Genomic DNA, 23300 nt, shown 5'->3' with positions numbered 1-23300 from the left:
GGTGTGTATTGTAACCATATGGAAGGTGTGTATTGTAACCATAATGTAACCTTATGGAAGGTGTGTATTGTAACCATATGGAAGGTGTGTATTGTAACCATAATGTAACCTTATGGAAGGTGTGTATTGTAACCATATGGAAGGTGTGTATTGTAACCATATGGAAGGTGTGTATTGTAACCATATGGAAGGTGTGTATTGTAACCATATGGAAGGTGTGTATTGAACCATATGGAAGGTGTGTATTGAACCATATGGAAGGTGTGTATTGAACCATATGGAAGGTGTGTATTGTCGAGTGAAATATCGGCTCAGAAACTTGCACCTGTTTATGAGAGAACTTGACATTCCTCCAGTGTAAACCTCTGCCCAAATAGGGTCAGTTTTACTGTATAGTTCCAGTGTTGTGTGTGAGGCTTTAAATTGGCCTAATGCACCATTGTTTCCTGTTGTGTGTGAGGCTTTAAATAGGCCTAATGCACCATTGTTTCCTGTTGTGTGTGAGGCTTTAAATTGGCCTAATGCACCATTGTTTCCTGTTGTGTGTGAGGCTTTAAATAGGCCTAATGCACCATTGTTTCCTGTTGTGTGTGAGGCTTTAAATTGGCCTAATGCACCATTGTTTCCTGTTGTGTGTGAGGCTTTAAATTGGCCTAATGCACCATTGTTTCCTGTTGTGTGTGAGGCTTTAAATAGGCCTAATGCACCATTGTTTCCTGTTGTGTGTGAGGCTTTAAATAGGCCTAATGCACCATTGTTTCCTGTTGTGTGTGAGGCTTTAAATAGGCCTAATGCACCATTGTTTCCTGTTGTGTGTGAGGCTTTAAATAGGCCTAATGCACCATTGTTTCCTGTTGTGTGTGAGGCTTTAAATAGGCCTAATGCACCATTGTTTCCTGTTGTGTGTGAGGCTTTAAATAGGCCTAATGCACCATTGTTTCCTGTTTCCTGAGGCTTTAAATGGGCCTAATGCACCATTGTTTCCTGTTGTGTGAGGCTTTAAATAGGCCTAATGCACCATTGTTTCCTGTTTCCTGAGGCTTTAAATAGGCCTAATGCACCATTGTTTCCTGTTGTGTGTGAGGCTTTAAATAGGCCTAATGCACCATTGTTTCCTGTTGTGTGTGAGGCTTTAAATCGGCCTAATGCACCATTGTTTCCTGTTGTGTGTGAGGCTTTAAATAGGCCTAATGCACCATTGTTTCCTGTTGTGTGTGAGGCTTTAAATAGGCCTAATGCACCATTGTTTCCTGTTGTGTGTGAGGCTTTAAATTGGCCTAATGCACCATTGTTTCCTGTTGTGTGTGAGGCTTTAAATAGGCCTAATGCACCATTGTTTCCTGTTGTGTGTGAGGCTTTAAATAGGCCTAATGCACCATTGTTTCCTGTTGTGTGTGAGGCTTTAAATAGGCCTAATGCACCATTGTTTCCTGTTGTGTGTGAGGCTTTAAATAGGCCTAATGCACCATTGTTTCCTGTTGTGTGTGAGGCTTTAAATAGGCCTAATGCACCATTGTTTCCTGTTCCTTGTGCAGGTGCACGTCCCTCCTCCTCCTCCTCCTCCTCACCGCCCCCTCCCAGCAGTGAGAGGTCACCATGGCAACCCAGCTGCAGGGCATGCTGGGAGGGCAACGGATCGGCCCCAGCGATACTCTGGCTAGCGAGTTCAGGTTAGTGTTATTTTATAGGCTGGTATGACTTCATATGATTAATACTGGGACTATAGGCCTCTCACAACAATTATTACATAATCGTCTTTCTGTTTTGTAGATAATCGCAATTATTTTGCATTTTACTGTACATAATACACATCTTCATTTCACATAAATTCAGTTGTCATCTTACATTTCATATATCATACACCCCTCACTTCACACGGGTGTGATTCATGGGGGTCCTGGTCATGTTCGTTCCGGGAAGTTTTTGCAAATCCCACCGCCTCCCCAGCATCCACCTGTAGGCCCTGATTCTAAATCCCACCGCCTCCCCAGCATCCACCTGTAGGCCCTGATCCCACCGCCTCCCCAGCATCCACCTGTAGGCCCTGATTCTAAATCCCACCGCCTCCCCAGCATCCACCTGTAGGCCCTGATTCTAGATCCCCTGCATGGGGGTTTTAATTAATTCCCTGTCATTCTATTTGGCTTATAACTTAAACTAAAATGATACAGGGAAGGACAGAGCCCTGATGCCAATCTATGCTTCATATATCTATGCTCAATTATGCTCAATACAAATATATTATAAATTAGAGTTGTCTGACTGAAGTTATATTTTTGTCAACAAAAAAGGTAGTCGAACAGGGGTGTCATTTGGGTCATATGGGGATGGCGATTGCCACTGGCACTCCCCTAGTGTTCACATTTAACCTTATATTCAGTTATTTCATGCATATTTTCCCCCCAACTCTTTTTTAGCAGATTAATCTGATTTCATTGCAATCGATGCCCGTAAATCTTCATGTGACGCATGATAATTTAGACAAGCCTTTAACCATTAATTTATGTATCACTTTTTTTTAAGATATAAAGGCCACAAAGGCCGTCAGGATCGGGAGTCGAACCTGCAGCACACTGCCAGACGGGATTACCAGCCAAGGTGCCCAGATGGTTATGCCAGCTGCCCGGGCCAATTTATTAACCACTTTCAACATCTTTGTGATTTCGCCCCTGAACAAAATAGTAAAAATAGGCTATTTGATCTACAAGCTCTCATCGCTAGAGCTAGAGCTTGTATGTAGATCCACTATTTTTGCTATTTTAGAAATGGGGCTATGGTACAGTAACTTATTTTTTGCCGCCCCGTTCCTTTCTTTCTGAAATTACACCTCGAAGAAAGTGAAGAATGTACCTTTCCCCCCATACTGTACAGGTCTGTTCCAGAGACTCAACGGAGGCTGTTTGGACCACACTGAGACACATGCTGCATGTGTTTATGTTTATACTGTACAGGTCTGTTCCAGAGACTCAACGGAGGCTGTTTGGACCATACTGAGACACATGCTGCATGTGTTTATGTTTATACTGTACAGGGCCTGTTCCAGAGACTCAACGGAGGCTGTTTGGACCATACTGAGACACATGCTGCATGTGTTTATGTTTATACTGTACAGGGCCTGTTCCAGAGACTCAACGGAGGCTGTTTGGACCATACTGAGACACATGCTGCATGTGTTTATGTTTATACTGTACAGGGCCTGTTCCAGAGACTCAACAGAGGCTGTTTGGACCACACTGAGACACATGCTGCATGTGTTTATGTTTATACTGTACAGGTCTGTTCCAGAGACTCAACGGAGGCTGTTTGGACCACACTGAGACACATGCTGCATGTGTTTATGTTTATACTGTACAGGTCTGTTCCAGAGACTCAACAGAGGCTGTTTGGACCACACTGAGACACATGCTGCATGTGTTTATGTTTATACTGTACAGGGCCTGTTCCAGAGACTCAACAGAGGCTGTTTGGACCATACTGAGACACATGCTGCATGTGTTTATGTTTATACTGTACAGGGCCTGTTCCAGAGACTCAACGGAGGCTGTTTGGACCACACTGAGACACATGCTGCATGTGTTTATGCAGCATCATCACAAGGAGCCTGGGAATGGGAGCATCCGGACAAACGGTACGCAGACCACGTGTTTCAACCTGTAGCAACTCTGAGAAGTGGAACAAGTGGAACCAAATGGACCACTTGTACACTGTCAAGAGTTACCAATCATTATTATTAATAGCTAGGGACCCCCTGAAACCCCTCAAGGACCAAAAACGGATTTTCGAGCATGGGGCTAAATATTTATTTATTTTATTTTCTTCTTTTTTATTGTATTTACCGTAATTTCCGGACTATAAGCCGCACCGGACTATAAGCCGCAGCTACATTAGCTCAGAGCCTGAGATGGCTCTGCGTTAGCTGTAAAAATCCATAGATTAGCCGCACCGTTGTATAAGCCGCAGGGTTCAAATCATGGGTAAAAAGCCGCGGCTTATAGTCCGGAAATTAAGGTACTATAGTCCTACTAGACCCAAAGAAATTACATCTGGCCACAAAAGATCACGGGATCTACTGAATGTGTCAAACTGACATATTGAGCCTATGACACAAAGTGTGGCTTCCCCCCAGTAGGCCTCCTTCACATTCAGTAGACATTCTGTAAAATCTTGTAAAAAAATACATATTTAGCCCCATGCTCGAATGCCCCTGCCCCCCCTGTCAAAAACAGCTAAAATCCGAAAGAAAGCAGCAAATGAAAATAAATAAATAACACTCATCTTTTACTTTCTCTAATAACAACCTAAAACATGAACCTTGGTTGAAAAAAACTAAAGTTGTCCTTTAAACAACATTTAAAATGTTTCATATCCCATGTTTTATTTCCATATGTTTGTTGTTGTTGTTGTTGTTGTTGTTGTCAGAGATGGCAGCGAGAATCTCCCATCAGACTCAAGTGTTATTCTACAGGGTCTTGGAAGCAACCGTCACTCATGAGAAGAAGAGACTCGGAGTCAATGACATTTCGGTGAGTCTTTTACTCATTGATGCCCTCTCATGGTGACCACTTAGAACTGCGAGTTACTGCCCACTGGGGGAGCTACCCCGAGCTATTTCAATTACATTTTTATTAAAGGTATATTCAGTGATTTCACTTAATTCAAATATCACTTATTTGTTTGTATTGTTGTGATAATCCTCTCTACTATATAGTGTGCTGGCCATATAAGGAGTTCCTCCCTGTCCCCAGTTAACCCCTGGGGGTCAAAAAACCTTAGGTTTCGTTTTTGACTCTCTATCCTGATTGGACGAAAGGCTGGGTCCCACAGCCAAAAACGAAACCTAAGGTTTTTTGAGTGAAATCACTGAATATACCTTTAAAGTAGCAATTCACAACAAGTTGTCTCATGAAGACACTTTGCATAGAGCAGAGACCCGACATTGAATCACCCCTAAGCAAGTCATTTAGTGACAGTGTAAAAACTCCCCCTTAACTGGAAGACGCGTCCAGGCAGACCCTCCAGACCCAGGCTCTAGGGTGGGCGGGCATCTGCCTCCACTGTGTCACAGGCTCTAGGGTGGGCGGGCATCTGCCTCCACTGTGTCACAGGCTCTAGGGTGGGCGGGCATCTGCCTCCACTGTGTCACAGGCTCTAGGGCGGGCGGGCATCTGCCTCCACTGTGTCACAGGCTCTAGGGTGGGCGGGCATCTGCCTCCACTGTGTCACAGGCTCTAGGGTGGGCGGGCATCTGCCTCCACTGTGTCCCAGGCTCTAGGGTGGGCGGGCATCTGCCTCCACTGTGTCACAGGCTCTAGGGTGGGCGGGCATCTGCCTCCACTGTGTCACAGGCTCATTTGTCAAATATTTATAAACCAACCTCATTGTCCAAAAGACCAAAACTGTTACTTCCAGGATTCAAATAAAAAAAGTAGCAGATCTACTGTTCCTACTGGAACAGTAAGCTACAAGCTCTAAACGCTCCGCTTTGCACCATGTTTCAAGCTTGCGGTCAGCAATAATAAATTGTTAATAATAATAATAATGGAATTGTTATGTTTCATTGTTTGTGTGTGTGTGCGTGTGCGTGTGCGTGTGCGTGGCTGCGTGCGTGTGCGTGCGTCCGTGTGTGTGTGTGTGTGTGTGTTTACCAGGGTACTGTGGGAAATGAGATGTTCATACGTTCCCTGGTGGCGTCTTGCCTGGAGATGGTTCTGTATGAGCTGTCCCTGCCAGGAGGCTTCCCTGCTCTCCTCCACCTATTCAACCTGCCTCCATACCACTTTTACGGGGTGTGTGTGTGTGTGTGTGTGTGTGTGTGTGTGTGTGTGTGTGTGTGTGTGTGTATCACTATACTGTAGCTGTGAGGACCACATGTCCCATTATGTAGAGATAATGTTTACAATTAGGAAACAATTCAGGTCAGGGGTTAGGTTTACGATTAGACATTTAGAAGTTAGCTTTAGGGATCTGAGATAGACTTATGCCAAGGGTTCCTCAGGGTCAAGGAACCATCAGGGTCCTGGATTATGAGCGACTCTGTGAGCCAATACATGGGGATCCTTTTCAAATCAACATGCACTCATACATGCACCTCTGCATTGTTCCTCCAGGTGATAGAGCTGCTGCTGCGGGCTGAAGAGAGCCTGCCGGCCGCCGTGGTCAGACACCTGGCTGTGGTGGAGGAGCAGGTTGTGGAGGTGTTGGCCTGGACCACTGACTCACCCCTGTGGCAGAGCATCAGCGACAGCCAGGCCCCGCTCCCTGGCTGCCAACAGGTTGGTAGCAGACACATGTTGTGTGTGTGTGTGTGCGTGTGTGTGTGTGTGTGTGTGCGTGTGCGTGTGCGTGTGCGTGTGCGTGTGCGTGTGCACGTGCGTGCGTAGACACCACTTTGTTCCTAACTATCAATCATTTAGCCTGGAAACCAGACACATCTGGGCCAGATCTGGCCTGTGGGACACCAACCAATCAGGGCCCATCATTATATTGACGTCTCGAAAGAGCAAATACTGCCACTTCAGTGAATGAGGCAACAAGCCAACTTTAATGATCTTAAGTCACTATGTTAGATCGTTTTAAGGAGACTTTAGTTGTTACTGTACAATACTTTAAAACAGTTGTCATGTTGCACACGAACCTAAAATCGCTGATATTTGTTCCACTCTCATTGAAAACAAACAATGTATTTAAAACTCAAGTGCTGCCCCTCATTGGCGTTACTCTACACATCTCTGCACACACTCAGACATACAGCGACCTGTCACTTATAAATAAATATGTGTCTGTCAGTTTTGCAGTATAACCCATTCTGACCGGGCACCCATTTTGGTGTCGGCATCATGTTATGCTTTAGCTATTGAAAAATAGCAGATCTACAAGCTCATATCGCGCCACCGAGTGGCGCGATATGAGCTTGTAGGTCTGCTATTTTTTGGAAAATCGAAGACCGACTGACATTTTTTAGAATCTGATCTCAGGTCAGAATGGGTTCATCGGACCAGTGTGTGTCCGGCGGAAACCTCGTATGAATCTGATCTCAGGTCAGAATGGGATAAACATGACCTCGTACAGTCTCACACTTACTCCTGTCTCCTTTATGCCGTTTGTCTCTCAGCTTTCCTACTCTTTGTCTCAATGAAGGAAACTCTCAATCTCTTTTAACCCATTCTGACCTGAGATCAGATTCATACGAGGTTTCCACTGGACACACACTGGTCTGATTAACCCATTCTGACCTGAGATCAGATTCTAAAAAATGTCAGTCGTTCTTCGATTTTTCAAAAAATAGCAGATCTACAAGCTCGTATCGCGCCACTCGGTGGCGCGATACGAGCTTGTAGATCTGCTATTTTTAAATAGCTAAAGCATAACATGATGCTGACACCAAAATGGGTGCCCGTTCAGAATGGGTTAAAGCTTCAAAAAGTTTGATGTCCTCTCCTGCTGGATTAAGAGAGTCTCTTTAGCAATGAGTATCAGAAAATAGAGCTATTTAACATTTATTTAAAAAATGACAATCGAGTAGTACAGTACAGTACAGAGCCTGTAAAGTACAGTACAGAGTACAGTGTAGTACAGTATGGTGAACAGTACAGCACAGTACAGTACAGATTACAGTTTATGCATGGTGCTAGCCACTCCAAGGAACATGTCCGCTTGAGTACGCAAATACCGCACATTGACCGAAGGGGTCACTGTTGTTTTATTATTATTATTCCCATCCCTATCAGGTGATGCTTTCCAAACATTTTGAAGATCCAAATGAAGTGGTTCACAACCTTGGACAGACAAACTGTCCTGAACACCAGCCTGGAGGACAGACCTGTCCTGAACACCAGCCTGGAGGACAGACCTGTCCTGAACACCAGCCTGGAGGACAGACCTGTCCTGAACACCAGCCTGGAGGACAGACCTGTCCTGAACACCAGCCTGGAGGACAGACCCGTCCTGAACACCAGCCTGGAGGACAGACCTGTCCTGAACACCAGCCTGGAGGACAGACCCGTCCTGAACACCAGCCTGGAGGACAGACCCGTCCTGAACACCAGCCTGGAGGACAGACCTGTCCTGAACACCAGCCTGGAGGACAGACCTGTCCTGAACACCAGCCTGGAGGACAGACCTGTCCTGAACACCAGCCTGAACACCAGCCTGGAGGTACAAACAGACAGACCTGTCCTGAACACCAGCCTGGAGGTACAAACAGACAGACCTGTCCTGAACACCAGCCTGGAGGTACAAACAGACAGACCTGTCCTGAACACCAGCCTGGAGGTACAAACAGACAGACCTGTCCTGAACACCAGCCTGGAGGTACAAACAGACAGACCTGTCCTGAACACCAGCCTGGAGGTACAAACAGACAGACCTGTCCTGAACACCAGCCTGGAGGTACAAACAGACAGACCTGTCCTGAACACCAGCCTGGAGGACAGACCTGTCCTGAACACCAGCCTGGAGGTACAAACACAGATGGTACACATTCTCATTCCTCACTGTTTCTCACTGAGTCATGTCTGCTTTATACTTGCAAGCTGACATCCAGCACCACAAATAGCGGATTCCAATAGAATCCAGCATGTTACGCAGCGGAAACAGGCTATGTACAAAGCTCACAATGTGAGCAAATAACCCTCACAAAGCTCACAATGTGTCGCACTGCGATGCGTTGTGACTTGTTGATGGCCTATTTTCGGTTATTAGTTATTTTAAGATTTTACGAATATAATAATAATAATAATAAACTTTATTTGTATAGCACTTTTCATACATAAATGCAGCTCAAAGTGCTTCACAGGGCAGGACATAAAAATTAAATACAATAAAACACAAGTAGTTAAAATGATAGAACAATAGCAGAGAACAAAACCGAATATAAGAACATAAAATAAATAAAAACACATACAAAAATAAAAATAAAAAATAAAACTCAACTAAAAGCAAGGGTGAAGAGGTGAGTCTTGAGTTGAGATTTAAAAATGTCTACAGAGGGTGCGTGTCTGAGCTCGAATGGAAGTTTATTCCAGGCTGTTGGGCCGTAGAAGCAAAAAGCTGCCTCACCATACTTTTTTGTGAATATAGTCTTCCCAAAAATCCTAGTGATCTCGGGGGGGGGCACGCGTTTTACTTATTGTGCCAATTGTTTATGAAACACAGCGCTGATACTTTCAAATCCCGGAAAAATGAGGACTTTTATTTTTGCTTGAATCCATGCAGACACCATGAGGCCACAGGGAAAGAGCTCCCAGCTCGGGCTATTCCTTCGCAAGGTAGGTTCCAGTCCTGGCTCACCCACATCTAACTTATTATTAGGTTCCAGTCCTGGCTCACCCACATCTAACTTATTATTAGGTTCCAGTCCTGGCTCACCCACATCTAACTTATTATTAGGTTCCAGTCCTGGCTCACCCACATCTAACTTATTATTAGGTTCCAGTCCTGGCTCACCCACATCTAACTTATTATTAGGTTCCAGTCCTGGCTCACCCACATCTAACTTATTATTAGGTTCCAGTCCTGGCTCACCCACATCTAACTTATTATTAGGTTCCAGTCCTGGCTCACCCACATCTAACTTATTATTAGGTTCCAGTCCTGGCTCACCCACATCTAACTTATTATTAGGTTCCAGTCCTGGCTCACCCACATCTAACTTATTATTAGGTTCCAGTCCTGGCTCACCCACATCTAACTTATTATTAACCCATTTTGAACGGGAACCCATTTTGGTGTTAGCATCATGTTATGCTTTAGCTATTGAAAAATAGCAGATCTACAAGCTCATAGCGCGCCACCGAGTGGCACGCTACGAGCTTGACGAGCTACGAGCTTTTTTGAAAAATCGAAGAACGACTGACATTTTTAGAATCTGATCTCAGGTCAGAATGGGTTAATCAGACCAGTGTGTGTCCAGTGGAAACCTCGTATGAATCTGATCTCATGTCAGAATGGGTTAAGTGGCTCGGAGGGGGGGCAGAGTGGCATTCCGAACCAATGCCATTCTGACTATTTGGCTTCCACGTCTGTGGTTAGATTTAGGGACAGGGTTAGTATTGAGCGCCGCGCGCGTTAGAATGGCGGTGCGTCGGAATAGCGGATTTCGGAATGGCGGCGTGTAACCGCTCGGGGGTAGAGTAGAGTGGCCAGTAGAGTGGCCTGGATGGTTCCCAGTTCGATCCTGGGAGTTAATGTCGAAGTGTCTTTGAGCAAGGCACTGAACCCCTAATTGCTTCCGATGAGCAGGTTGGTGCCTTGCATGGTTTCCTCTGCCATCGGTGTCGTGTGTGAATGTGTGTGTCAATGGGTGAATGTAATGCACAGTCTATGCAAAGGGCTTCTATATAAATGCACCATTTACCATTTAACCTGCTGTAGTTTTGAACCTGAACTGGAAACACATGTCAAAACACATACATCATCCCCTTTTAAGACCTACTGTATGTACTTTGCTTTATGATAATAGTGAAAATAGTACAGTAGATCAGCATGCTCATAACCTATTGCTTGGTGAGGCACATACTTTAACAGCTCAACATTCTCTGTTGAGATATTAGTGGGTACAGTTCATTTTAAGCTTAAGTTACCACAGAACTTATTTGTATGCATAAGACAAGTTTTGGAACTATAAACTGTAAAGATCAGATCATGTCAAGCAGGTTAATAGCAACCAATAACAAAGACATGAATTAAATTGAGTTTTCCTTTGACCTTTTTTGCAGACCTCTCTGAGGTGGTGTACCATCCATCCACTACCAAATTAATCTAAAACAAATTATTTAACAAATGCTATACTCTTTGCCCTAAAGCTGCAGTCCTTTACTTTCATGCACTACCTGGGATTTGAAACCCAGACAGAAATGTCTACTCTCTCACTTTTATAGACCACATTGGAAAATAAATAAATTAAATAACAAACTGTGACGGCCAGAGTCACAAGTGACTCTTAAGTGAATAATGAACAGGCCATCACCAGGTAACGATGATTGACACCTGGCAATCTCCCTACTCAGGTTATAGTTGCCACAGGTGTGTCACTCTGGGTGTGAGAAACCAGTTTGTGTGCTGGCAGCAGCTCTGAAGGACAGTGTCCAGCACTCTGCTCTCTACCTGTTTGTTTATTTTTAGCTCGAGTTAGAGCATGTTTAGAGATATATGCACCCCCTGCAGAGCATGTTAGAGCATGTTAGAGCATGTTTAGAGATATATGCACCCCCTGTAGAGCATGTTAGAGCATGTTTAGAGATATATGCACCCCCTGTAGAGCATGTTAGAGCATGTTAGAGCATGTTTAGAGATATATGCACCCCCTGAAGAAGAGTTAGAGCATGTTTAGAGATATATGCACCCCCTGCAGAGCATGTTAGAGCATGTTAGAGCATGTTAGAGCATGTTAGAGCATGTTTAGAGATATATGCACCCCCTGCAGAGCATGTTAGAGCATGTTAGAGCATGTTTAGAGATATATGCACCCCCTGCAGAGCATGTTAGAGCATGTTAGAGCATGTTAGAGCATGTTTAGAGATATATGCCCCCCCTGCAGAAGAGTTAGAGCATGTTTAGAGATATATGCACCCCCTGCAGAAGAGTTAGAGCATGTTTAGAGATATATGCACCCCCTGCAGAGCATGTTAGAGCATGTTAGAGCATGTTTAGAGATATATGCACCCCCTGCAGAGCATGTTAGAGCATGTTAGAGCATGTTAGAGCATGTTTAGAGATATATGCCCCCCCTGCAGAAGAGTTAGAGCATGTTTAGAGATATATGCACCCCCTGCAGAGCATGTTAGAGCATGTTTAGAGATATATGCACCCCCTGCAGAAGAAGGCCTGCCGTCGAGACTCTTCAAACTCCTCTGTGATACAATCCAGGGAGGAGAAGTAAACGGAGGAGGTGAATTGCTGCAGGAGGCTTTGCCTCTGTTTGAGTGACCGAGTGGGACATTAAAACACACTCACAGGTAACCCAGACAAACACCAACATTTGGACAACAAACAATAACATTTGGACAACAAACAATAACATTTGGACGACAAACAATAACATTTGGACGACAAACAATAACATTTGGACGACAAACAATAACATTGGGACAAAAAACACTTCATTACCAGCAAGGACAAACAATAACATTGGGACAAAAAACACTGCAAAAACAGCAAGAGGATCTTATTTTGTTATCATTAACTAAACTCTCAAAGACCAATTTTGCTTTATTTCAAAGGAGTGGTGAATTGAATTAATAACCCCATTTGTGCCCAAGATTTTGAGTTGAACATTTATTGAATATATTTTGTGGGGGTTTCGTTATTTGTTGATTTTCGTTCTGAATATTGATCGCCATTTGATGCTTTTTGTTTTCATTGAAAAGTAAATAATGTTGTAACCTAATTAACCCACCCCTGGTTTCAATACAAAGACTGCTCCAATCCAACACATTTAAGGGTTCTTTATCTTTTATTGAGTCCTTTGTCAGTTTCCTCGAACCACCTGGCTACATTAAAAAAAGGAGAGGCTAAGTACTCTCTGGTAGGTACACACCTGCCTGGCACCTAGCCCTCCAAGCAGAACCCAAATGCTACTGAAGTTTCTGACATTTTGACGACCCAGATAGCATTGGGTCCTGTTGCACTACTACCATGCCACCTGTTTAAAACATTTACTCCATGTTTAGCGCCTCTCCGCGCTCTATGACGAAATGTTTCCGTGTGAGGCTTTCTGAATATGTAAAGTATAAGTACCCATACATGCCGCTGCGAATATCTCCTGTGGCGCGGAAGCCGTTAAGTATTTTTAATCTATGTTTGCCCGATTTGGAAGCTTGGATTCTTCTCTTCCTTCCTTGTTTATTGACACCTCATTGTACTGCCTATCTGGCTAGCTAGTGGCGCTATAGCTATGACACAGCAGATCAGAGGCAGGGACATAGCCTCACAAGCCAACCGCACACCGGGAGGCGGTACAATAAACGGTAAACAAACAAGAAGAAATAAAGCGACCAAATCGGTCAAACAAAGATTAAAAATACTTAACGGCTTCCGCGCCACAGGAGATATTCGCAGCGGGATGTATAGCTACTTAAAGTTACCGAATTCAGAATAACTCAAGGAAAATAATGCCGTCACTTGGCGCAGATCCTATTTTAGAGAGAATTTCTACTTCCGCGTACTGGAATTTCCATACGAAAATATAGGTCTGACCAGGGACCCAACATAAAACTCATCAAAATTTCAGAAAAGCTTTATGTAGGGTCCCGAGAGGGGCTACCTGGCACCCCAAGCTACTGAGGAAACCGCTACAAACTGTACTATAAAAATGGCCAAACATTGGCCAAATTGTCAAATATTACCTAAGAAAGAGGCAGTAATTGTGAAAATGATCTACAAGTGAGCTTATAGATCGGCTATTTTCACAATATTTATCTGTAAAATCGAATTAAACTAAATTAAATGTCTCAACGCCTACAATTCAGTGCTTGTCAGGGTGGGAGTCGCCAGTTCAAATATGATTATTCTGGGGCGTGACGGCCTGAAAAGTTTGAGAATCACTGTTCTAAGGAACAGCTCATTGATTTGATGCAATACCCCATGTCAGCCAGTTGGGGTAGTCCTACCCTACCACACAGGATCTTGATGTCTTAACCCATTCTGACCCGGGCACCCATTTTGGTGTTGGCATCAACATGTTGGCATGCTTTAGCTATTGAAAAATAGCAGATCTACAAGCTCATAGCGCGCCACCGAGTGGCGCGCTACGAGCTTGTAGGTCTGCTATTTTTTTTAAACCGAAGAACGACTGACATTTTTTAGAATCTGATCTCAGGTCAGAATGGGTTGATCAGACCAGTGTGTGTCCGGCGGAAACCTCGTATGAATCTGATCTCAGGTCAGAATGGGTTAATGGAAGAACAGGGACACAACCACCACTGTTGTGTTAGATGGTATTCTGTCCTCCTAGATTGGTTAAAAATCACTTTTTATTCATTGCAAACTCTGTCAGGGTTCCAGGAAACCACCAGGGGTCCAAATGGAGCCGTTCTGTAACTCTGAGAGTGTACAAATGGAACCATTTTGGTTCAATTTGTACACTCTCAGAGTTAAATTAACTCAGAGGATTATACAGTGTCAATTTGGGTTTTAGAGATAAAAAAACTAAACTTGGAACAAAAAAAATAATATATATATATATATAGAAAAATGTTTTAAAATGACCCCTGCAGCAAAATGTTTGAAAACCACCGCATTCAATAAAAATAAAGCTTATCACAAAGGATGCAATCTGGAAAAATTGGTTGTCTTTACCTCTAGAGGCACCACCTCCTTTTTTGTATGTAGAAATGGAAACTCGCGTTGGCTCCTCTCCTTTTTTGGAGGAGTGATTCTGTGTTTAGTCCTACTAACAACATTGGCACAGTGGTGCTGGCAGATTGAGAGATTACAAAGGATGTGACTGATGTGTTGGGGCTGCTCTACAGGTGTACAGCTTGATGAGCAAAGGATGTGACTGATGTGTTGGGGCTGCTCTACAGGTGTACAGCTTGATGAGCAAGAGATTACAAAGGATGTGACTGATGTGTTGGGGCTGCTCTACAGGTGTACAGCTTGATGAGCAAGATTACAAAGGATGTGACTGATGTGTTGGGGCTGCTCTACAGGTGTACAGCTTGATGAGCAAGATTACAAAGGATGTGACTGATGTGTTGGGGCTGCTCTACAGGTGTACAGCTTGATGAGCAAGATTACAAAGGATGTGACTGATGTGTTGGGGCTGCTCTACAGGTGTACAGCTTGATGAGCAAGATTACAAAGGATGTGACTGATGTGTTGGGGCTGCTCTACAGGTGTACAGCTTGATGAGCAAGATTACAAAGGATGTGACTGATGTGTTGGGGCTGCTCTACAGGTGTACAGCTTGATGAGCAAGAGATTACAAAGGATGTGACTGATGTGTTGGGGCTGCTCTACAGGTGTACAGCTTGATGAGCAAAGGATGTGACTGATGTGTTGGGCTGCTCTACAGGTGTACAGCTTGATGAGCAAGAGATTACAAAGGATGTGACTGATGTGTTGGGCTGCTCTACAGGTGTACAGCTTGATGAGCATGAGATTACAAAGGATGTGACTGATGTGTTGGGGCTGCTCTACAGGTGTACAGCTTGATGAGCAAGCGTCTGAGGGATCTGTGCTCCAGGCTTGACATGGGAGATGAGCTGCGTCTGAAGATCTGGACATGTTTTGAACACTCGCTGGTCCACTGCACCCGGCTCATGTTGGATCGGCACCTGGACCAGCTGCTGATGTGTGCCGTCTACGTCATGTGCAGGGTGCGCTTCACAACACCTTTTTATTTTCATTTCATAACATAACAAAACAAAAAAAAATAGCAAGAAGCAAAGGGTTTAAGTGGTTATAATGAGATAATAGAGTGAGAGGAAAAAGGAGTGGGTGGCATTTAGTGCAAATGATGATGAGTCCATAAATCATTTGTGGATAATTATATATCATCTTGTTTATGTGTATTATTTTCACAGATTACCAGGACAGACATTCCTTTCAAGCACATAATGAGATGTTACAAAACCCAACCCCATGGCAGCAACAGTGTAAGAGACACTTTTGTTCTTTATTTATTTTTTTAATCCTGAAAATTAACAGTTTGACACCAACAGAGACGTTAACTTAGTCCTACATCAGCAGCCAATTTACCAAATAAAGCAATAATTATGTATCACTGCTCTTGGTTCAAAAACGACACAGCTTGTTCTGTACACTGGTGGCTTTATTTTCGCTACAGGGAAACAACCCAACATAAAGCTGTACAAAAACAAAGCATAAACAATAGACGCACATAAATAATGGAACATGAAACAAACATAGTACAACATAAATGTACATAAACGTACAAATAAAATTCTAAACAAACAAACCTGCATACAGTATGACCAAAATGGAATGAGGTTGAGTGCCCAGGAACATACAGCAAAATACTGTAATAAACTGTAATGGATCAATACTCAATGTTCGACCCAATGTTCGAACATGATGATTAGATGCCAAATGTTTTCTCTGTGTTGCTTGCGACCGTCACTGAGCGGAGGTGTTGGTGTTACCCGCTTGTGGGACTCAATGAAACTACACAATATAATGGGTTCCAGCTAGGGGTGGGTCCCAAAACTCGGGACCAAGTATGTACCGAACCGAACGTGCCTGGGTACCGGGTACCCATTACAATAATTCAATTTCGGTTCTCTCTATCGGTTCTCACAGACACGCGGTCACACGCTATTTATTTATTTTCTACCCTTTTAATAGAAGCGCAGGGAACAGAGCTGATCTACAAGCCTACACCGTGTTGCATCAGCGACGCGTTGTGGGCTTGTGGCTTGCAGAGGCGGGGCTATTTCTCTGCATGGAGTTGTCGAGGAGTGTAGAGACAGAGAGACGCGCGGTGCAGAGAAGCATTGAAGCAACATAATTATTAAAGTTTCTTAAACGTAATTTTCAAGTGAAGTTTATGGGAGGAAACTTTTAAGAGAGGGGACAGGAGTCTTGTGCCCTGCTGCCTCACTGCATGATCATGCATGTGCGCTGCACAGCATTGAATCAACATCAACCCACCTCGGATGCGTGTGTGTGTGTGTGTGTGTGTGTGTGTGTGTGTGTGTGTGTGTGTGTGTGTGTGTGTGTGTGTGTGTGTGTGTGTGTTTGTGTGTGTTGCTCTCAGATCTCAGACATGCTTTTATTTGTCATTGTCAGTAGTTAGTTAGTAGTAAGAGAAGTAGTCTACAACACTATTGTACATCCCTAGTTCCAGCACAATCACAAACAAGAGAATTAGCTTTTCCGTTATCTCAAGTACATGGGCAAGTAAAGTTCAGGGCATATCAATTATAGAACAATAAAGAATAAAAACTATAAACTTATTATCTTGTGACCACCTTTTGGCTTCTGTCCCACTAGTTGACAAACTTTTGAGTGGTTAAAAATGAACAGATCACAAGCCATATTTTGATACACTTAAATGGAACATACTGACTTGCCTTTCCATAGGTTTGCAGAAATGTGTTGATTTCAAGAAGAGTTGCAGAGAATTATCCTGCTGGGAGTAAGTATTGTACTTTTATAAGCATACAAATACAGTATAGCCTTACTGTAGTACATTTAGAGCAATATATCGTCATGGCACTCTGCATTGCAAATAAGCCATTCTGGATAAGAGCGTCTGCGACAGTAAATGCCTGAATTGGACATTTTATAGTTTGACAAAATTGTCACAAATAACCATAATATGGTTATTTGTGACAATTTTGTCAAACTATAAAATGTCCAGTATATTATACTGTATTACACGGTCGCAATATTGTTATCACCATCTCAGGACAAGATTGTATGGAATGTGTTATTACTCACCATGGCATGTTTTCATTAAAAAATGTTCCCAGTATTATTAATTTTTTTATTGCGACGCACATTACGTTACCTTCAGGTTCAAGAGCAATTCTTTGTGACTCTAAATAACACAGACAGCAGTGAGAGCTTCCCCACTCCCAACACACCATCCAGGCAACTCACAGCTGATCAGGAGGAGAGAGGAAACCTCATCTATTTCTACAACAATGTCTACATATCACAGATCGAACCATTCGCTGTTCGCTTTTCCCCATCTTCTCAAGCCACAGTTGGGGTAAGCTTAATAATAATCTCAGCAGGTTTTGTGCCAAAATTATTCAACATTGTATTTTCCAAACATTTTCGATATTAAAAAAATAAAAAGGGTTATGGATGGTTTGTGGTTTAAAATGATTATATATTAACCTATTCTGACCGGGCACCCATTTTGGTGTCAGCATCATGTTATGCTTTAGCTATTTAAAAATAGCAGATCTACAAGCTCATATCGCGCCACCGAGTGGCGCGATACGAGCTTGTAGGTCTGCTATTTTTGAAAAATCGAAGAGCGACTGACATTTTTAGAATCTGATCTCAGGTCAGAATGGGTTCATCAGACCAGCGTGTGTCCAGTGGGAAACCTCGTATGAATCTGATCTCAGGTCAGAATGGGTTAACTACTTTTGCTGGGGAGTAGTGGGCACACACTGGAACTTCTCCAAGCTTGTACCCCACTTGGAGAACCAATATAACAATGTATGCTACGTAGTTGAATTGTCTGCGAGAATGAGAAGCAAGCAGTTCTGTTCAGTCAGTGTTCTGTGGGATAAATAAAACCCTTTACTACATTTCTGGACCCGGGCCATTGGTCGAGGAACAAATGGACCCGGGCCATTGGTCGAGGAACAAATGGACCCGGGCCATTGGTCGAGGAACAAATGGACCCGGGCCATTGGTCGAGGAACAAATGTTAACTGACTCCGTGGATTCCATTCAATTAACCCATTCTAAACGGGCACCCATTTTGGTGTCAGCATCATGTTATGCTTTAGCTATTTAAAAATAGCAGATCTACAAGCTCATATCGCGCCACCGAGTGGCGCGATATGAGCTTGTAGGTCTGCTATTTTTGAAAGAAATCGAAGAACGACTGACATTTTTAGAATCTGATCTCAGGTCAGAATGGGTTCATCAGACCAGTGTGTGTCCGGCGGAAACCTCGTTATGAATCTGATCTCAGGTCAGAATGGGATAAACTTTTTCAATCACCCCGTGGGCGATGCAGGCGCAGTTGATATACAGGCAAACTAAATGCCTTAGACATAATAGACAACAATGTCAACTGACATAGAAAATAAATCAAAACACACAGAGAGAGAGAGGGAGCAGAGGCATTGTGGGTAGTTGAGCACATCAGTCCACACAGGGCTTGTGGTTGCTGTGAAACTTAGGAGGCCATTATGTCCTCCTGGCAACCATAGTCCAGCAAAAACATTACAAAAACAATACAATTATATTACACGAGACCCAGACGGAAAAACTCAGATGCAGTGCAAATGGGCTAATGAAACTGAACAAAGGAAAAACTCATCATTGCAGATAGTGGGAAAATAATCACAAGCCGTGCAAAAGGTCAAGTGAAAGTCAAAACACTACAATCCAACTCTTTCCTATAGAACAACCGCAGGTATCACAGGCAGGCAAAGATCTGTTTGATTTGATAGTTATCTATCTCAGTGGTTCTCAACCTTTTCTGGATTATCCAGGGCCCACTGGAACCCATCTGACCTCTTAACCACTGGCGTGGCTGGGCTGTGTGCATTCTCAGAGCGTATGATGTTTATTTTTAATGATCAATCAATCGATTGTGAGCTGGCTTGGATCAATGGAACTAACACAGTATTCCTATTTATCGGTATCACAATTTTTTCAAGGTCTTAAAGTAAGAAAATAATAATATATATATATATATATATCATTACAATCTCAGTGTCATCTGATCTAGTGAATCAGTGAATCACTATCAACTCTGTCGGGGGTTACTTTTCAGGATTCAAATCCAAAAACAGCAAAATTGGCAGATTGCATTTGGAACTTGTAGATCTGCTACTTTTGGTGCGTTTGTGTGACGCTGTAGTATGATCAAGACAAGTAGGCCGTTAATTTACAAAAATCACACCCTTGTGAACAGAGCGGTGCAACTATACTTTTATTTTGTTACTGTACTGTACTGTACTCTACTGTACTGTATAGTTTTATTATTAGTTATACCTTTATTGTTATAGTTTTGGCGCTCACTGCGAGTGGCCCTTTGGGGTGCTCAACAGTGCCACTGTAGGTCACCCAGCCGTATTGCAGCTGTCCATACCCCCAAACGGACATAGACACATAGACACATAGGGACACAGACGGCCAGTCCATTAAAACATGTAAGGTTTCTGCCCCGACAGCAGCGATATATTTGGTATTGTCCGTAATGTTGCATCATGTGCTCCTCTGTACACAGGACAGTACTCCTCCCCTGACTCCATTCCCCAGACAACAGAAAGGAGCTCCTCCAAGACGCCGTCCTTCCAGAAGACACTCCCTCTACATAACACCATTAAACACTGAAGGCCAGCCCTCTGCTCCATCCGTCCGCTCGGCTCCACCCAGCCGCTCTGCTCCGCCCGGCCGCTCTGCTCCACCCAGCCGCTCTGCTCCGCCCGGCCGCTCTGCTCCACCCAGCCCCTCTGCTCCGTCCATCCCCTCCAGCCCTTCTATCTACCCACGAGTTGCACTCAACTATTACTTCTGCCGCAGCTCCTCTACGGTCAGTGCCACCGTACGTCTCACACAGTACACAAATGTGACATTCCAAAGTTTCTGAGTCCTTTTATGATGATTTTCCTGTTTTTTTTATTATATAGAAGTGTATATTTGTATGTCTCTAAATGTTCTGATGAATTGAAAAAGGTGGACCCTATTATAATAAACAAGTGTAATTCTTTATGGTGTCGTCCACAGTTAACAGCTAGTCTTTGTATTGAGTTGTGCTTGAAATGTACTGTAATTCTCCAAACTGTTAATAAATTCTTCAATCAATCAATCAATCAATCTATCTTTATCATAAAGATAGCCTGATGAAGGCCGCATAGGCCGAAACGTTGCTGTTTCCCTATTCAAAGTTGGTCACTGCATTTGAAGACAGTGTGCGGGTGTTTGTTCCTTTTTCATATAAAAAAAAGGAGAAACTGAACATATCGGCAGTACAGCGTGCGTCAAACTCCTCTGAGCAACTTTCATTGAAATGAATAGCTGCGGAGGTGGGGCAGTCTACCTTCTACAGTAGATATTATTATAACTCTATGCCCTGCACAGCTGCAGTCTACCTTCTACAGTAGATATTATTATAACTCTATGCCCTGCACAGCTGCAGTCTACCTTCTACAGTAGATATTATTATAACTCTATGCCCTGCACAGCTGCAGTCTACCTTCTACAGTAGATATTATTATAACTCTATGCCCTGCACAGCTGCAGTCCACCCGGCCCTGCATGGAGTTATTTTTTATCTAGACAAATTCTTAAAGGTTTTATGACATTTATTTTCATTTCTTTTTCTTTTTCTTTTTTCTTTTAGGTTTTATGACCTCAATTACACCCAAAAAACCTGAACTTTGAACATTCAGTGGATTTTCTGTGGTCTGAAGTTTTCTTTGGTTTTTTTTGGGCCTTTTGAGCTACAATGAAAACAGGCAACACAGTGAAACAGTGACATCTGCTGGCAAATCCCATTGACATATATTGGATTTGCAGTAAGTGATGTCACTTACTGCCGGCAAATCAGAGCACCTGTTTGAGCCAGAAAACCCCAGATCACAGAAAATCTACAGAATGTTAAAAGTTCATATTTTTTGGGTGCAATTGAGATTAGAAAACCTAAAAAAAACAAGAACAATTCCAAAACCTTTTTTTTAATGTCACAATCCCTTTAATATACATACAGGTACAGGTAAACTGCAAAACTCAGTGAAGTGATACTTTATTATCAGGTTACTGCAGCAGAGTACACAATGCAGAAAAGGTACAGTATTGGATCATCTGACAATCTATTGAGTGTTTTTCACATCACAGAAACATTCATAACCGGCATCACAAGGTCCATTTCCCTAATAGGACCAATCCCCCCCCCCCCCCCCCAAGTATGATGTTTGACCATCTTCATTGTTGTCAGAAATAGACAAACCATCTTCATCCTCCCTAACGGAGTGACAGTAAGTTACAAAGTTGAATCAGAGCGTTGCTGGTTGGTGTCAATTTCTGAGCATCCTGTATGTCCAAACATAAGATACAGGATGCTCCGAAATACCCAGCAGCCAGACCGGTAATTAGAAAATTACAAAACATTGTGACCTTACAGTACAGACATAAACAGTGCCATGTGCTAGGTCACTGTGACCTTACAGTACAGACATGTACTGTATATTCAGCACATAAATATAGACATTTTCTGTTCAAAATAAATAGAGGAAAGGTCATAATAATGGGTGAGAGACAGGACACGTCAATTGTACTTGACACACAATATGATGCATTAAAGACCCAGATTACTTGAGGAAGTGATCATGCCGTCAGTAATGACAGTGATTCATGAGACAAAATTATGAATACATTCTGTACATATTTATCCCATTCTGACCTGAGATCAGATTCATACGATGTTTCCGCCGGACACACACTGGTCTGATGAACCCCTTCTGACCTGAGATCAGATTCAAAAAAATGTCAGTCGTTCTTTGATTTTTCAAAAAATAGCAGACCTACAAGCTCGTATCGCGCCACTCGGTGGCGCGATATGAGCTTGTAGACATACATACAGTACGTAGGGCATTCAGGGTTTCAGCGGCAGCTAATATGAATGTACTTTTACCAAAGTCAGAGGAAATGTATATACTGTAGCTACAGTACAGTTACTTTAGAGAATACTAGTATGTAATATTATGTAACAGGCATTTCTTGCCACCGTAGTTTTATGTTTTATTATAAACGAATTAAAACGTATCTGAAATTCAAAGCGTGAAGGCAAAACCAAATAAAACTTAAAACAAATGAAAACTCCATAACTGTAATCATAACGTTGCTCCCATCTCCGTCGGCAGCGCCTGCACGAGATCAACAACATGCTCAAGGCCGGCAACAGGAGACGCTCTGCACGGCCGCTGCAGCGAGAGGAAGACGAGAACCGCTCAGAGGAAGAGGAAGAGGAGGAGGGTGTTCCTGCTCTGAAGAGGCCACGCCCGCTTCCTCCTTCAGCCTGGCTGACCCGCCTGGAGACCGTAGTCAGCGACAGGGGCCAGAGGCGGAGACCACACCTGGAGCAGCTGGACGGCTAAGGTGCATAATATTGCCTTTTACACGGCTTGGTGGGTTATTTCTTGATATTGGCTGCGTTTATATGAAGGGTGATCATTCCGAATAAATACTTCGGAAGTAATGTTTTTTGCTGCGAGTTTCCATGGGAAATGGTCATTCCGAATGAGTGTTTATATGGAGAAGTGATAGAAGACATGATACATGTTAATTCACGTGAAACTACGCCATCTGTTGGACACAACATATATAAAATATAGGCAGTTCATTCATTGTGACTGTCTCAACAATACGCCGTAGTCTACGCCGTAGTCTGAAAACCCACCTTTTTAGACTCCATCATGGCCCATAGCACTTACCCTACCCCCTTAGATAGCATTTCTGTAGACTTAGATAGCATCTGATACAGACTTGTAGCATGTTATGTAGACAGCACTATAATTGTATTGTATATAGTCATAGCACGCCATAGTACATATGTATAGCATAGTAGTATATATATATAGTTTATATGTATAGTCTCATAATATAGATATTCCACTGTTACTTTCTTAGCTTACGCATGT

At 43.1% G+C, this 23300-nt stretch overlaps 2 protein-coding genes across 2 annotated transcripts; both read left to right on the top strand.

The window, feature by feature from the left end:
* Window positions 1-1596: 1596 nt before the first annotated feature.
* Window positions 1597-7135, top strand: LOC310877212 (retinoblastoma-like protein 2; the record flags this gene model as incomplete). The annotated part of the gene is made up of 6 exons (XM_083790991.1): window positions 1597-1670; window positions 3516-3628; window positions 4420-4523; window positions 5649-5786; window positions 6108-6272; window positions 7112-7135. The coding sequence occupies 6 exons, from the start codon at window positions 1597-1599 to the stop codon at window positions 7133-7135; spliced, it is 618 nt and encodes a 205-aa protein (XP_083647117.1).
* Window positions 7136-9214: 2079 nt separating this feature from the next.
* On the top strand, window positions 9215-22980 carry LOC310855079 (retinoblastoma-like protein 2). Its single transcript, XM_083759955.1, has 7 exons — window positions 9215-9266; window positions 15141-15317; window positions 15525-15596; window positions 17044-17098; window positions 17517-17677; window positions 19889-20194; window positions 22524-22980. The coding sequence occupies exons 1-7, from the start codon at window positions 9219-9221 to the stop codon at window positions 22755-22757; spliced, it is 1053 nt and encodes a 350-aa protein (XP_083616081.1). The 5' UTR covers window positions 9215-9218; the 3' UTR covers window positions 22758-22980.
* Window positions 22981-23300: the final 320 nt, after the last annotated feature.

This window comes from Protomyctophum parallelum (genome assembly GCF_964188405.1).
Source record: "Protomyctophum parallelum genome assembly, chromosome: 2".
NCBI lineage: Eukaryota > Metazoa > Chordata > Actinopteri > Myctophiformes > Myctophidae > Protomyctophum > Protomyctophum parallelum.
Note: the sequence above shows the minus strand (reverse complement) of the source record. Positions and strands in the feature narration are given on the sequence as shown.